The 13802-nt window shown below is 42.2% G+C and overlaps 1 protein-coding gene and 1 non-coding gene across 2 annotated transcripts; one reads left to right on the top strand and one right to left on the bottom strand.

The window, feature by feature from the left end:
• Window positions 1-11: 11 nt before the first annotated feature.
• Window positions 12-11960, bottom strand: Znf774 (zinc finger protein 774). Its single transcript, XM_048790137.1, has 4 exons — window positions 11949-11960; window positions 9441-9535; window positions 3513-3619; window positions 12-2977 (listed from the first exon to the last, which is right to left on the bottom strand). Exons 1-4 carry the CDS (start codon window positions 11958-11960, stop codon window positions 1737-1739), a joined length of 1455 nt encoding a protein of 484 aa, XP_048646094.1. The 3' UTR covers window positions 12-1736.
• On the top strand, window positions 4811-4914 carry LOC125612533. The gene has a single exon (XR_007342956.1). It is a non-coding gene; the product is annotated as a U6 spliceosomal RNA (small nuclear RNA).
• Window positions 11961-13802: the final 1842 nt, after the last annotated feature.

Below are 13802 nucleotides of genomic sequence, written 5' to 3'. Positions count from 1 at the left end.
CAAAAAAAAAAAAAAAAAAAGCGATGAGCACTCAGTTCCCTCCTTAGCTCATTGCACCCTTAGCCCTCCATTCTTATTCCATCAGAATCAAGGACCCCAGCCTAGGATCCTGTAAAGCTCCCTCAGAATTGGACTACATCCCTCAGTCATTTCTAAATCCACAGTGCTTAATGGATGGAATATGGTTCCTCCAGTTCCGTGTCCCAGAGGCACTAACAAATCCTAGACCTGGTCTGGTCCATGCTGTTGAAGAGAAAGAACCGCAGATTGGAAACCTAGTCACCAGGAACCAGATCTGGCTCTTTTATAACCATGTGAACTAATGAGTCATGTCATTTAGCATTTTTGCACCTTAGTTTTCCAATAGATTAAAAAAAAAGTTCCTCATTATAAGACTGAGGGACACCTGGAGACATAGCCAGAATTTCCTGGAAAAAAAAAAGACATTAGTAATAGTAGTTTAACAAGAAACTCTAGAGACATTACATTTATAATTCAACAACAAAATGTGTGTGTGTGTGTGCACGAACCTGCATGTATTTCAGATAAATAAAACCTTGGGCAGAAGGTAAGTTAAGTATCACTCAGGCTTGAGAGGAGATAAAAGTCTAGCAAATTTAAGGGCCAGGGCTAGGACTCAAACACTTTACCTTCTCAATGAAGTCAGTGTTCTTTCCAATAACCTGACTTCCCTTGATTTATTTCAATTAAATATAGGAATGTTCTAGTGCATAAAATGAATGGCCCTACAAGGGTCAGAGAGTTGCATTAACCTAAAAGTAAAGGGACACAATGACCCAGCAAATTAGAAAACAAGATTGCTTCCTTTAGCTAAATGCCAGGAAGGATTCCTGTAATATCATTTGACATTTTCAGCAATTTTGCTTCCACAGTTTTACAGTCTTTCTCCAGGTCCTTCTGGCTTGTTCATCATTTTCTATGCCTCAAATAACAGCAAACCTATAGTGGAAAAACCTCACGCACTGTCCTACAAAGAGATCTGAGATTCTTTTAGCCTCTAAGTCACAAAACCACAAACATCCTCTATGGTAATTCTGCCTTGTCATGGTGATGAGACATCTGGTGACTAAAGCCTGTATAGCACTAGTAAGAGAGAGTTTCCATTTTATTAAATTTAGGTGTTCAGACCCCAGACCTTGTAAGTTCTGAACTAGAGTGGCTTGAATTATAAATTTCTTATTGAGTTATAGACTGTATTATATATATTATATTATATTATATTGAATATCTTTTAAGGCCCAGACACTGCTTTTAAGGACTTTATATAAGAACTCAAAAAATATTTTTTTTGTTTTTGTTTTTGTTTTTTTAGCAGTGCTGGGGATCAAATTCAGAGGCCTCATAGACAGACTATACCCACAGCCCAAGACCTCAAATATTAATCATTGAGCACCTACTTTGTGCCAGGCACTGTACCAGATGGTTTACATGAGATCTCTAGGCCACATTCCTTTCACCTCTAGTAACCAGACATTAATCATTTAAACACATATTTCCCTAAGGGTGAGTTACATACACTGAAGTAATGTCTTTTGTGTTCAGAACATTATTTGGACCCTGTAAGTTCATCCTCTTCATTGTAACACAGAAAAGAAAGAGAACAGATTAGGGTCTGACTTGAGTCACCAATGCCCAGGTTTTCTCTATTTGGGGTATCTGAAGACAGTAGCAATGGAAATTTGAAAAGTAATAGCAGAACCACTAAAGACCATTTCCTAAATCAAATGGGTGTTTTGATGGCATAAGAGATGAGCTTTCTGCCGGAAGCTCTTATCACATTTACTACAGTGAAATGGTTTTTCTCCTGTATGTGTTCTCTGGTGCGTGAGAAAATGGGAACGCTGGTTGAAGGTCTTGCCACATTCGGGACAGGGGTAGGGTCTGTCTCCTATGTGAATGCGTTGGTGGGTAGTGAAATGGGAGCTCTGATTGAAGCTCTTTCCACACTCGCCACATTTGTAGGGTCTTTCTCCTGTGTGGATTCGTTGGTGCTTAATGAGGGCAGAGCTATCAGCAAATCCCTTCCCACAGTCTTTGCACTTAAAAGGTCTCTCACCGGTATGTGTCCTCTGGTGTGTAACCAGATGGGAACTCTGACTGAAACTTTTGTGGCACTCAGGACAACTGAAAGGCCTTTCTCCTGAGTGAGTACTCATGTGTGCTACAAAATGAGAACTGTCTCTGAAGCCCTTCCTACACTCTGGGCATTTAAAAGGCCGTTCTCCTGTGTGGGTTCGTTGGTGCTTAATCAAATCTGAGCTCTGGCTAAAACTGTCCCCACAGTCGTTACACCTGTAAGGCTTCACACCTGTGTGAATCCTCTGGTGGGTGATGAAATTTGAGCTTCGACTGAAGCTTTTATGACATTCGAGGCACGTGTAGGGCTTTTCTCCTGTGTGGGTTCTTTGGTGCATTGTGAGGTGTGGCTTCCGTCCAAAAGTCTTCCCACACTCTGGGCACCCATAAGGTCTCTCCCCTGTGTGGGTTCTCTGATGTTTGATGAGAGTTGAGCTGTCGCTGAATTTTTTCTCACACTTGCTGCATTGGTAGGGCTTCTCTCCTGTGTGTGTTCTGCAATGAGTGACGAGGTCTGAGCTCTGTTTGAAGCCTTTCCCACACTCGATGCATTTATAAGGTCTCTCACCAGTATGGGTTCTTAGGTGTCTTATGAGATAAGAACTCTGGTTAAAGCTTTTCCCACATTCTGCACACATAGGCTTCTTTCCTACATATCCACACAGGAACTTGTTTAAATCCCTGGCCTGTGCAAAGGGCTCCTGCTGGCCCTCTCCTGGAAGCATTCTATGTTGCTCTCCTACTTCAAGGGCCCTGTCCCAGTTTCCTCCCCAATTAGGAACATGAGAAATATTTTTATTGGTCCTTTCTGAGGATGTTCCACATTGTTCTGTTGTTTCAGAAATGTCCTGACTGAGTTTTGCCACCTGATGGTCAAAGTCTGAAAAATTAATGGAAATAACACAGAATAAAGTTATCAGTTGTAAGAAAAGAACATAAAAAATCCGTTAAGAATGATTAAAATTACAGTAGCAGTAGGCTACACTTAATTTGATCACTCTGCTTGTTATTTTATTTGCAAAGTTTGTTGAGGACTAAGTGCGGCTCAGGGTAAGGTGCTTGCCTACCATGCATGAGGCCCTGCATTCAATTCCTTGCAATGGAGAAAAAAAGGTATACCATATATTGTCAAAATTGGGCAACTTCCTTTAAAGATGTTATAGTATAGATAAAGTGAAATGCTTACTCAAAATGAAGTCAATTTCTGACTGACTGCCCAAGAAATCAAATGTAAACTTTGCTAATAAAAACAAAAGGCTAGGGCAAGAGTTTAATACTCCTGTGACTTAGGTTATTATATATTTTTGCATTTTTTTTTCCTGGAAAAAAAAAGTCAGGGAAGCAGTCAAAATTTTTCATCTAAAGAAGAGCTAAAATTCTAGATTTCCTCCTACTAGGTAGCACTAACGTCTCACCTGTGTGACTTTTCCTTAGGATTGTCATTGTTTCAAAGTTTTGTAGTGGTAGAACCCATGGTGCTTCTTTCTGCTCCAGCTGGGAGATTACACTTGGTCTAGAAATCCTACACAGGAAGATGAATGAACATAGGATGTGAATATGAGCCAAGCATACAAGGCCTGACCAGACACCAAGCTCTCTACTTTCCCTAGGTAAAGAACATAAGTGGACTGTTAATGTGTGTTTGGGCTCATTAAAAGGGCAACCAGAGTGTGGGGCACATGCCTGGAATCCCAGTGACTCAGGAGGCTGAGGCAGGAGGATGACAAGTTTGAGGCCAGCCTCAGCAACTTAGTGAGACCCTGTCTCAAAATAAAAATTAAAAAGTGCTCAATGTATAGCACTTCTAGGTTCAATCCCCAGTAATGGGGGAAAAAAAGCAACCAGGTGAAGTGCTAATAGAGAATGGTTGCTACAGGAGGCTAAAGGGGAAGAAACTTTTTTCCTCTGATTAAAAACAAAAACAAAAACATGGGGCTGGGTAACTAGTGGTCGAGCACTTGCTTAGCATGCACAAGGTTCTGGACTCGATTCCCAGCCCTGGGAAAGCACATGCATGCATGCGCGCGTGTGCACACACACACACACACACACACACTCACTCACTCACACATTCACACAAGCCAGACTTGGATGATAGACACTCTGGAATAAGCACCATAATTCATTTCTGAAGACACAAGGTTAAACCAATGTAGAACGATAAACTCATCAGAAACAAAGCTGCCATAATCTAACCATTAAAAAGAATCAAGGGAGTTAACAATAATGTTTGGCTTTACAATTTTCCCAGAAAGGCAGCTGTTGATACAGCCATGAGAAAAAGACAAAAACTTGTTAAGGGGAAAAAAAAAAATGGACAAAGAATGTGAATAGGGGGCTATAGTTGTAGCTCAGTGGTGGAGCACTTGCCTGGCATATATGAGGCCCTGGGTTTGAGCCAGCACCGCATATAAATAAATAAATTAAATACAGGTCCATTGGCAACTAAAAAAAAAAGAATGTGAAGAGGCAATTGGACGAAAGAAAAAAAGCAGCCTATAAATGTATGACAAACCCTTAACTTTACCATTGACTGAAAAAATTCAAATTAGAACAATGATCTACTTAGGTAATACAGTATAGAGGTAAAGAATACAAACTCAAGAGTCATATGCCTGAATATGAATGTTAACCCTGCCATTTACAAGCTGGTGACCTCGGAAATGCTATTTAAACTCTGTGTCTCAGTGTCTTCATCAATAAAATAGGGTTAGTGCTCACTTCAGCAGCACCTATACAAAAATTGGAATGATACAGAGATTAGCAAGGCCCCTTCCCAAGAATGACATGCAAATTTATGATGTGTTCCATATTTTTAAATAAATAAATTAAATATGAGCTGGATATAGTGACACATGCCTTTAATCCCAGCAACTATGGAGGAGGAGGAGGCAGGAGGACTGCAAGTTCAAGGCCAGCCTCAGCAATTTAGCCAGGCCCTAAGCAATTTAGCAAGACCCCCCCCAAAAAAAAAAAAAAAAGATAATAAGGTCTACATTAGAGGATTTTTCTTGAGGATTAAGTTTAACTCTTTAAAACACCCTATCATTGTTATTTTACCCCAACTCTTAAATTAGAATATTCACTCTCATAGATAAAATAGAAAGAAATGAACATTTTCATTTACTGTCGTGGTAATATATAATTGATTCAATCTTCTTGTAAGGAACTTGGCAAACTACCAAATACCTTAAATACCTTAGAAATGTATCCACTCTCGGGCTGGGGTTGTGACTCAGTGGTAGAACACTGTGTGAGGCACTGGGTTCGATCCTCAGCACCACATAAAAGTAAATAAAAATAAAGGTATTGTGTTCATTTACAACTAAAATAATTTAACAAAATGTGAAGTGGTTATGTTAAGTAATGTACAGAAAGATATTATTACCAAAATATACATTCACAATATAGGCACAATTGAATGTACAGTATAATTCAAATATTCTTTTGTGGTTTTGGAGTTTTTTACTTTCTCTCTCTCTCTCTCTTTTTTTTTTTTTTTTGGTNGATAACTACAGCACCAACCAGTGTCTAGACTGTAATCTCATGGTATATTGTCAGTCATAGACACTCAACTAAACTGTTCCAGTTTCCTGACTGACAGAAGTGATACTTAATAAATGTTTGTTATATAAAACCATTAAGTATCCTGGTCCAATGGCACATGCCAGTGATAACAGCAACTAGGTGGCTGAAGCAGGATTGCAAGTTAAGGCCAGCCAAAGCAAGTTATTAATACCCTACCTCAAAATTTAAAAAGTGTAAAAAGGGCTTGGGATGTAGCTTAGTGGTAGAGTACCCCTGGGTTCAATACCCAGTACCAAAACATAAATAAATAAAATAAAACCACTAAATCGTTGGGTGCAGTGCTGTGCATCTGCAGTCCCAACTATCAGGGAGGCTGAGGGGGAAAATCACTGGAGTCCAGGAATTCAAGACCAACATGGACAACACAGTGAGACCCTGTCTCAAAAATAAATAAATAAATAGATAGATAAATAGACCCACTAAGTTTGGTGGTGGATTGTTACAAAGCAACAAATAACTGATATATACCCTCTCTTTCATAATTTAGTGATAAATCACTCAGGGTGGTATAAGATGACAGTCCCTGATACTCAAGAGGATAGAGCAGGAGGATCACTTGAACTCAGAAGTTCAAGACCAGCCTGCGCAATATAGTGAGACCACATCTTAAAAAAAAAAAAAATCCTTTCTCTCTCTCCTCTACTTTCTCCTCTTCTCCACACCAGTAGGCACTCAACTTCCATTATCTCATGGTCCTTTCTTTATGTGGCCACCTGGGATACAAGGTCTTATTTCCTTTACTGACTTGTTGTGAGATCAAGCTTCCCCTCCTGGATAATTGCTCTGTGGTGAAATGATGAGAGAACAAATAGGGATAGAAGGAATGAAAGAGAGGCAGGGAATAGACAACAGCCAGATTTTGTGAATCTTCATTCATCTCCATTTCCTATTCACTGTGAATGGATTGAAGAGCCACAAAATCTACCTGACAACAAAATATTAGAAAGACTCCTTAGGGGCCTGGAGATGCCTTCAGTTCTCCAGGTCCTGAACTATGTTATAGTCACATGAGGCCTGGTGATCTCTAGGTCTCCTAAGGTCCTGTGAGATTTCCATTTTCCTCATTTTCATTTTTCCCCATGTTTTTTAACAGGTACATTATAATTATGCATAATGGTGGAATTCATTGTTACATATTCATATATGTACACAATTTCTCACTTTCATTTAACTAAGATACGACTGCTAACCAAAACCAGATATATGATTATAGTGTTCAAAATCCCCCAAATGCTAATGGTTATCTTATAAATGTCTATAAATATGTAGCTAAATAACTAAGATGCCACTGTCTGTATGAAAAAGAAAGAAAAAAGAAAAACATTTCTTGGCATTTTAATCTTTATTTTATTATTACTTTATTTATTTATTTTTGGTGGTACTTGGGATTGGATTCAAGATCTTGTTCATGCTAAGCAAGCTCTCTACCACTGAGCTATATCTTCAGCCCTTTCTATTTTTTATTTTGAGATAGGGTCTTGCTATTTTGCCCAGGCTGGCCTCAAAGTTGTGATCCTTCCTCCTCAGTCTCCTAGAGAGCTAGGATTACAAGTACATGCTACTATGCCCCCAGGTTGATTTTAATATGTTTTGTGGCTGATCTCCCCTGTTAGGCTGTGAGTTTCATGAAAGCAAGGGCCATGCTGATTCCTGTGGGTAACCACAGAGTTCAGAATGATCTTAAATACAGAATGTTTATAGAGTGTTCTCAATAAATATCTGTTGGAAGATGTACCATGTGTGTTTGTTGGAGGGTGTACCTTGCCTGTTTGTTGAAGGACTGGTGGAATTAGCATCAAAGGAATTTTCCACAGGAGCCATTTGTCTGGTAATTCTAAGTATCTTAGAGTCCTTCACAAACAAAAACAAAACCAAAACACTTTATTTTTCATTGCATTGAGTTAACAGAGTAGACAGGTCCCCGTCCCCCTTCTTTTTGTTCTTTTTCTTCTCCTTTTTCTTCTTCTTTTTCTCTCACCAAAATGCTCACTGTCTCTCACATAAGCCTCAGGAGCCTCTCCAGTTTGGAACCCAATACCACATTTCCCACAATACTTACCATTGACGTCCTCGTCTGCATTCTCTATTAATAGGTGTATGAATCAATGGAAACGGAATATGTCTGGAAGCATGAGGCTAATGGAAGGAAGCAGAACGTCTGTTTTCGTTGTTTGTTTGTTTGTTTGTTAACTAACGGTTTTCCCCGGCGGGTCTCGGGGGGTTTCTTATGCCTAGTCCGAGTTGGTGTGGAATTCGGCCGGCAACACACAGCCTCTGCAGTTTCTAGCTGCCCAGAGTGAGGCGAAGGACTCGTGGCAGAAAGGATCTGCAGAAAGGCAGAGCGATGAGCTGTTCTTGCTTGGTAGGGGCGAAGTGTAAGAGCCAGGGAGATAACGCCAGGGTACCAGGCTGCTCCACAGTAGTCCGGTGAGACCTGGAGTTTCGCATTAGATCCTCCTCTGAGGTACAGCATTTAGATCTGGCCCTCGGCTCTGGAGAGGCGATTCCCTTGGTTCAGTAGCTCGAGAAATGGGTTTAGTATTTGTCAAGCACTTGGAACTGGGCACCACAGAACTCGGAATCCTTTGCGAGCTAGTTAAGGACTACATTTCCCAGGAGGCTTTGCAATGATTGACGGCTAATTGCCCAATAACTCAGGAGAATTTCAAGTTGTGGTAACAGAGAAACCAATGGAGTGAGCCAGGGGCGGCGTTTTCCGGCTGCTGGCTGTCGAACCCTGAGTCCCACCTGTGTCCTTACAGCCCTGACACGAATCCCAGTCAGGTTCTGGAAGGACCTGCTCAGTTTTGCCGGCTGGGTGCGGCTCGGCGGCGGACTCCTGCTTCCTGCTCCATCCCCGGCTGGGCCTGGGGCGGTGAGTGATCCAGGGAGGGAGTCTGAGGCTACACCTCACCAGCTGCTGAGGGGCGTGGAGGGGGGCTCGCCTGCCTCCCCGACGTTGTCCACGCCAGGTCCAGGCTCTCGCCCTGTAGGAGCCCCGGGTCTTGCTGAGCTGTGGGGAGATGCAGTTTCTATACCACCCTCGGTATATAGTGCATCATCTTAGTCAATTTTCTTGCTCCTTAGTGGTGGTCCCCGGGTTTCAGCTTATCTCTGTGACCCTATGACCGCTGCACCCTGATTAAGGCCTGGAGCACCGCGAGGAAGAACGGGTGTCAGCCCCACCGGTGCGGTCATGTTCCTATTAATAAACCCAGGAGGAAACTCGCACATCTCACAATGGCACTTAGTCATAGCACCTTAGCATTCCAAGGCCTTTGGGGTCACTTGTACAGGAGAAAAAAGAACTGTTTCCCACCCAGTCTCCTTTCTCCTGTACAAGTGACCCCAAAGGCCTTGGAATGCTAAGGTGCTATGACTAAGTGCCATTGTGAGATGTGCGAGTTTCCTCCTGGGTTTATTAATAGGAACATGACCGCACCGGTGGGGCTGACACCCGTTCTTCCTCGCGGTGCTCCAGGCCTTAATCAGGGTGCAGCGGTCATAGGGTCACAGAGATAAGCTGAAACCCGGGGACCACCACTAAGGAGCAAGAAAATTGACTAAGATGATGCACTATATACCGAGGGTGGTATAGAAACTGCATCTCCCCACAGCTCAGCAAGACCCGGGGCTCCTACAGGGCGAGAGCCTGGACCTGGCGTGGACAACGTCGGGGAGGCAGGCGAGCCCCCCTCCACGCCCCTCAGCAGCTGGTGAGGTGTAGCCTCAGACTCCCTCCCTGGATCACTCACCGCCCCAGGCCCAGCCGGGGATGGAGCAGGAAGCAGGAGTCCGCCGCCGAGCCGCACCCAGCCGGCAAAACTGAGCAGGTCCTTCCAGAACCTGACTGGGATTCGTGTCAGGGCTGTAAGGACACAGGTGGGACTCAGGGTTCGACAGCCAGCAGCCGGAAAACGCCGCCCCTGGCTCACTCCATTGGTTTCTCTGTTACCACAACTTGAAATTCTCCTGAGTTATTGGGCAATTAGCCGTCAATCATTGCAAAGCCTCCTGGGAAATGTAGTCCTTAACTAGCTCGCAAAGGATTCCGAGTTCTGTGGTGCCCAGTTCCAAGTGCTTGACAAATACTAAACCCATTTCTCGAGCTACTGAACCAAGGGAATCGCCTCTCCAGAGCCGAGGGCCAGATCTAAATGCTGTACCTCAGAGGAGGATCTAATGCGAAACTCCAGGTCTCACCGGACTACTGTGGAGCAGCCTGGTACCCTGGCGTTATCTCCCTGGCTCTTACACTTCGCCCCTACCAAGCAAGAACAGCTCATCGCTCTGCCTTTCTGCAGATCCTTTCTGCCACGAGTCCTTCGCCTCACTCTGGGCAGCTAGAAACTGCAGAGGCTGTGTGTTGCCGGCCGAATTCCACACCAACTCGGACTAGGCATAAGAAACCCCCCGAGACCCGCCGGGGAAAACCGTTAGTTAACAAACAAACAAACAAACAACGAAAACAGACGTTCTGCTTCCTTCCATTAGCCTCATGCTTCCAGACATATTCCGTTTCCATTGATTCATACACCTATTAATAGAGAATGCAGACGAGGACGTCAATGGTAAGTATTGTGGGAAATGTGGTATTGGGTTCCAAACTGGAGAGGCTCCTGAGGCTTATGTGAGAGACAGTGAGCATTTTGGTGAGAGAAAAAGAAGAAGAAAAAGGAGAAGAAAAAGAACAAAAAGAAGGGGGACGGGGACCTGTCTACTCTGTTAACTCAATGCAATGAAAAATAAAGTGTTTTGGTTTTGTTTTTGTTTGTGAAGGACTCTAAGATACTTAGAATTACCAGACAAATGGCTCCTGTGGAAAATTCCTTTGATGCTAATTCCACCAGTCCTTCAACAAACAGGCAAGGTACACCCTCCAACAAACACACATGGTACATCTTCCAACAGATATTTATTGAGAACACTCTATAAACATTCTGTATTTAAGATCATTCTGAACTCTGTGGTTACCCACAGGAATCAGCATGGCCCTTGCTTTCATGAAACTCACAGCCTAACAGGGGAGATCAGCCACAAAACATATTAAAATCAACCTGGGGGCATAGTAGCATGTACTTGTAATCCTAGCTCTCTAGGAGACTGAGGAGGAAGGATCACAACTTTGAGGCCAGCCTGGGCAAAATAGCAAGACCCTATCTCAAAATAAAAAATAGAAAGGGCTGAAGATATAGCTCAGTGGTAGAGAGCTTGCTTAGCATGAACAAGATCTTGAATCCAATCCCAAGTACCACCAAAAATAAATAAATAAAGTAATAATAAAATAAAGATTAAAATGCCAAGAAATGTTTTTCTTTTTTCTTTCTTTTTCATACAGACAGTGGCATCTTAGTTATTTAGCTACATATTTATAGACATTTATAAGATAACCATTAGCATTTGGGGGATTTTGAACACTATAATCATATATCTGGTTTTGGTTAGCAGTCGTATCTTAGTTAAATGAAAGTGAGAAATTGTGTACATATATGAATATGTAACAATGAATTCCACCATTATGCATAATTATAATGTACCTGTTAAAAAACATGGGGAAAAATGAAAATGAGGAAAATGGAAATCTCACAGGACCTTAGGAGACCTAGAGATCACCAGGCCTCATGTGACTATAACATAGTTCAGGACCTGGAGAACTGAAGGCATCTCCAGGCCCCTAAGGAGTCTTTCTAATATTTTGTTGTCAGGTAGATTTTGTGGCTCTTCAATCCATTCACAGTGAATAGGAAATGGAGATGAATGAAGATTCACAAAATCTGGCTGTTGTCTATTCCCTGCCTCTCTTTCATTCCTTCTATCCCTATTTGTTCTCTCATCATTTCACCACAGAGCAATTATCCAGGAGGGGAAGCTTGATCTCACAACAAGTCAGTAAAGGAAATAAGACCTTGTATCCCAGGTGGCCACATAAAGAAAGGACCATGAGATAATGGAAGTTGAGTGCCTACTGGTGTGGAGAAGAGGAGAAAGTAGAGGAGAGAGAGAAAGGATTTTTTTTTTTTTTAAGATGTGGTCTCACTATATTGCGCAGGCTGGTCTTGAACTTCTGAGTTCAAGTGATCCTCCTGCTCTATCCTCTTGAGTATCAGGGACTGTCATCTTATACCACCCTGAGTGATTTATCACTAAATTATGAAAGAGAGGGTATATATCAGTTATTTGTTGCTTTGTAACAATCCACCACCAAACTTAGTGGGTCTATTTATCTATCTATTTATTTATTTATTTTTGAGACAGGGTCTCACTGTGTTGTCCATGTTGGTCTTGAATTCCTGGACTCCAGTGATTTTCCCCCTCAGCCTCCCTGATAGTTGGGACTGCAGATGCACAGCACTGCACCCAACGATTTAGTGGTTTTATTTTATTTATTTATGTTTTGGTACTGGGTATTGAACCCAGGGGTACTCTACCACTAAGCTACATCCCAAGCCCTTTTTACACTTTTTAAATTTTGAGGTAGGGTATTAATAACTTGCTTTGGCTGGCCTTAACTTGCAATCCTGCTTCAGCCACCTAGTTGCTGTTATCACTGGCATGTGCCATTGGACCAGGATACTTAATGGTTTTATATAACAAACATTTATTAAGTATCACTTCTGTCAGTCAGGAAACTGGAACAGTTTAGTTGAGTGTCTATGACTGACAATATACCATGAGATTACAGTCTAGACACTGGTTGGTGCTGTAGTTATCTAAGGCTTGCTCAGAGCTGGAGGATTTGATTCCAAACTCCTTGGAGAAGCTGTTCCCACTTGTGGTCTCTTCTCACAATACAGCTAATTTCCCCAGAGTGAGTGATTTAAGAGAGAAAGACACAGAAGTTATCTAATCTTGCAAGTGATATACCATAATTTCTGCCATACGTGATTGGTCACACCTTGGTACAGTGCGGGAGAGGACTATAAAAGGACCAGGGGCCTCTTCCCAGGAACTACATCCCCAGTCCTTTTGCTTTTTAAGTTCTGAAACAGGGTCTTAAAGTTGCTTCGTTCCTCACTAACTTGCTGAGACTGTCCTCTAACTAACAATCATGTGCCTCAGCTTCCCAAGAGAGGGTATATATTAGTTATCTGGGATTATAGGCATGCACCACCACACCGAGCTATCAGAGGGTTTAAAGTGCCTTGCTCTGTCAGACTCCTGTGATACCTCTTTAGGAAACTTACAGTAAAAATAAATAAATAATAAAACCTATATGTATGAGGAGTTAACTCAGAATGTCTCTATAATTGAACTAAGATTCTTCAGGAGATTCTTATTATTGTGCAGTTGTTCAGGTTACCAGGTAAAAATAAGTCTCCTTGGGGATTTAAACAGACTAATTTGGGGTAAGTCTTAGTTAATTTAATGTTCAAAAGTCTTAGAAGAGGGTTGGGGTTGTGGCTCAGTGGTAGAGCGCTTGCCTAGCATGCATGAGGCACTGGATTTGATCCTCAGCACCAAACAAAAAAATAAATAAAATAAGGGTATTGTACCCATAGTCAACCAAAAAACAAACATTAAAAAAAAAAAAAGTCCTATGAGAGTTGTCTCCTCCAAAGTTTCCTTTCTACTTCTTCCTTCCCATGACATTTTCTAGGTGTAAAGGGCCTGGTTCTCCACCCTGGGGGAAAGTGTCACAGGGAAAGGGGTCTGGGGAGGTCCCCAAAAGGAAGAGGGAGATCTCAACTTGGTCCTAGCAGGTTCTTATGCCTCAGAAAGGAATTTCTGGACACATCAAAAGAGAAACAAAGATTTATTTAAGAAAGTAAAAAGATTTGTTTAGGAAAGCTATAGAGCAGGATACATACTCAAAGGGAGGAATGTGGGCACTCAAGGGTGAGGTGCTATTTTGAGTCTTGGGCTCTTTTTTTTTCCCCCATAGTTTTTTTGTTGGCTGGAGCTGGGGATGTGGCTCAAGTGGTAGCGCGCTCGCCTGGCATGCGTGCGGCCCGGGTTCGATCCTCAGCACCACACACAAACAAAGATGTTGTGTCCGCTGAAAACTAAAAAAAAAAAAAAAATAAATATTAAAATTCTCTCTCTCTCTCTCTCAAAAAAAAAAATTTATTGGCCAGGTATGGTGGGGCACGCCTATAACCCTATCTGCTCTGGAAGCT

The sequence above is a fragment of the Marmota marmota genome, unplaced genomic scaffold (assembly GCF_001458135.2).
Source record: "Marmota marmota marmota unplaced genomic scaffold, marMar, whole genome shotgun sequence".
In the NCBI taxonomy this organism is placed as follows: domain Eukaryota; kingdom Metazoa; phylum Chordata; class Mammalia; order Rodentia; family Sciuridae; genus Marmota; species Marmota marmota.
Note: the sequence above shows the minus strand (reverse complement) of the source record. Positions and strands in the feature narration are given on the sequence as shown.

Bases quoted from the DNA above. Each gene is read 5' to 3' on its own strand.
- Znf774 (XM_048790137.1), bottom strand. The intron at 3,620-9,440 runs GTGAGTGATCCA...CTTCCTGTGTAG, and splicing joins CCCCGGCTGGGCCTGGGGCG to GATTTCTAGACCAAGTGTAA. The intron at 2,978-3,512 runs GTGAGACGTTAG...TTAATTTTTCAG, and splicing joins CCTAAGGAAAAGTCACACAG to ACTTTGACCATCAGGTGGCA.